Source organism: Olea europaea, chromosome 6 (assembly GCF_002742605.1).
Source record: "Olea europaea var. sylvestris chromosome 6, O_europaea_v1, whole genome shotgun sequence".
Lineage (NCBI taxonomy): Eukaryota > Viridiplantae > Streptophyta > Magnoliopsida > Lamiales > Oleaceae > Olea > Olea europaea.
In genome coordinates, this window is record NC_036242.1 from 14819434 (window position 1) to 14821985 (window position 2552).

The 2552-nt window shown below is 31.1% G+C and overlaps 1 protein-coding gene across 1 annotated transcript; it reads left to right on the top strand.

Annotated features, from left to right (window-relative positions):
• Window positions 1-1877: 1877 nt before the first annotated feature.
• LOC111395203 lies at window positions 1878-2186 on the top strand. The gene has a single exon (XM_023021202.1). It carries the CDS (start codon window positions 1878-1880, stop codon window positions 2184-2186), a length of 309 nt encoding a protein of 102 aa, XP_022876970.1.
• Window positions 2187-2552: the final 366 nt, after the last annotated feature.

The following is a 2552-nucleotide window of genomic DNA, read 5'->3' on the forward strand; positions in this document are numbered from 1 at the left end:
TGCAATTAATTTATGACCGGTATTCAAACATAGGATAGTAAAGCATGTGAACTGATCTAGACAAATTAATATTTGTGACGTGTTGAAATTATTAATTGATTAAAAAAGAAAATTCCGCATAAACACCTATTCACCCCCTCTCTAGGTGTTGATTGGGTCGAACTACGATATTTCAAAAAATACTTTCATGGAATTTTTATAAATTCTTTATGGTTCCAAATAGCGAGCTTTAATATTCAGCATTATTGAAAGACTAAAAATTACGATCATATTATTCATTCACTTAATTCTGCTCAAGTACACTACACAATTGCATTGTTGACTTACTAACCTGGCTTTCAAGCTTTATAAAGCAAAGCAATATTGAGTTTCACGAAATATATGGACAATAATGAGCAGTAGTTATGAATGTGATTGAAATTAATGTTTAAATTTTACTGAATTTATAAACCAATTTATATTTAAACAAAGGTAAGGTCAAATATATATTGTTTAAAATTACTTTCAACACCTCCCTCATATATAAGATATTTAATTTTTCTCACTAAAACCTTTGCATAATTTTTAATAAAGGATGATGGCCAAACTTTAATTCAGAAGTTTTGCTTAGCTTTATTCGGTGGAGATTAAAATAAGATATTTAATATGTTTTGATAAAAATTGATGAAATGTGCGGTTGAAATGTTATAGATCCCATGAATTATATGATTAAAATTAATTGTTAACTTTGACATATATTAAAATCTAGATTTTAATTTGGCTGAATAGCAAATTACCCCCTACTTTTGAGATTGATTGTGCAAATCCCCTACCTTTAAAAATTGGCGAAAAAATCCCTTTTGACAATTCCATGCTTCGAGATATTCCTCTAATTTCCTTCCTTAACTTGATCCAGTAAAAGATGCCAACCAATCAAGCCAAAATATGTGTCTTCATGGACTTGGCAAATTGATGGTCAAACCAACCACCCGAGTCTCTTAATGCCTCCAAATATCTTGCAGACTATTCCTTCCCTTGTTCTTATAATACACTTTATATCTCGTCTAGAAGCTTAAATTATCAATAGAAACATATTTATCTATTTAAATTTTATCTTCAACAAAACTACACATACTCATCAAGATTCCAATAAATAAGCAATTTTTATTAGTAGGCGACATGAAGAACTTGAAAATCAATCTATCGTATGAATTAGGAATTTTTCCATGCGATGAGGGGAAAAATGATCAAACTAATTAAATTTGTGAATATGAAATTCACTTTTATCATTTAGTACGTGTTTGGTGTGGATTTAAATTAAATTTTTAATAAATTCTAATAAAAATTAATGAAATATGTGATCGAAAAATTATGAATCACATAAATGTATTCAAAATTAGTTATTAATTTTGACTTAGATTTTAATTTATGCCAAACATGAGCTTAATGTCTCCCCAGATGGGAATAATTCTCAATTGCACATATTGCTCATGTTTGGTTCAGCTAAAAATTTGATTAAAACTTTAATCAAACTTAATAATTATTTTTAATTATAAATTTCCTGAGATTTATAATTTTTCAATCATGCATTCTACAAACTTTTATAAAAATTTATTTTTATTTAAACCAAACAGGGCATTAGCATTACTCAAACAATTAACCTATTTGTATAGATGATTTTGCACCGATAAGTTGATAGATGCATCCCTCAACTTGACTTTCTCACGCATGTATCTATCAATATATTTGTTCAAAAATTCTGTACGTGTAGCATAATTTTCTCAAAAGTCGTAGGATCTGAATTCACACGACACGAGATAGTTCTCCACCCCACTTGTATGTATGTATAAAAAGGTTGTCTAACCTCACATAATTCAACAAAGAAAAACACAGACACAATGGGAAACTGTTGTAGACGTGAATCATCAATGGTTTGGGCATCCGTGGAAGATGAGTGGAATCAATCTGTAACGCTAAAGAAGGAAAAAGAAAGCCTTCTCAGTGATCATGATCATAACAGAGAGGAGGTGAAGATCAAGATTACAAAGAGGCAGCTCCAGGAATTTCTGGGCAGAGTTGACATGGAGGACTTGACTACGGAGCAAGCCTTATGCCAGTTAGTCAACGCCGGCGATGGCAATCTTTCCGACGTTCAAAGTCGCCGGCCTTGGAGGCTCCGTCTACACAGTATTCCTGAAGTCGATTAATAGTGTCTCCCCTTTCCGTATATTTGTTCGGATAATTTTTCTCTCTTTTAGACGTAGAAAACGTTGAGTTTTTGTGATTTTTTAACATTATTTTCAGATACCTTATTTTTATCTATTCATGGATTAAGAGGATACCAAAAATTTGCACGAGTATTTGTATTATTTGGAAAATGAGAACTTAAATCGATTTAAATTTTAAACATACGAGAGATAAAAATTCATTGTTGAAATAAATTAAGCAGTAAAATTGACCCAAAAATTAGAGGAGGGTTGTATCTGCTCTTATGGCTTTGATAATTTCCAGCTGCACTAATGCTTCTGTTGAGTAGTAGGAACCCTTCCTCAACCAGTTGATTAGCCAAATAG

What these genes read in the sequence shown, in the direction of transcription:
- LOC111395203 (XM_023021202.1), top strand. Translation starts at nt 1,878, where the DNA reads ATGGGAAACTGTTGTAGACGTGAATCATCAATGGTTTGGGCATCCGTG.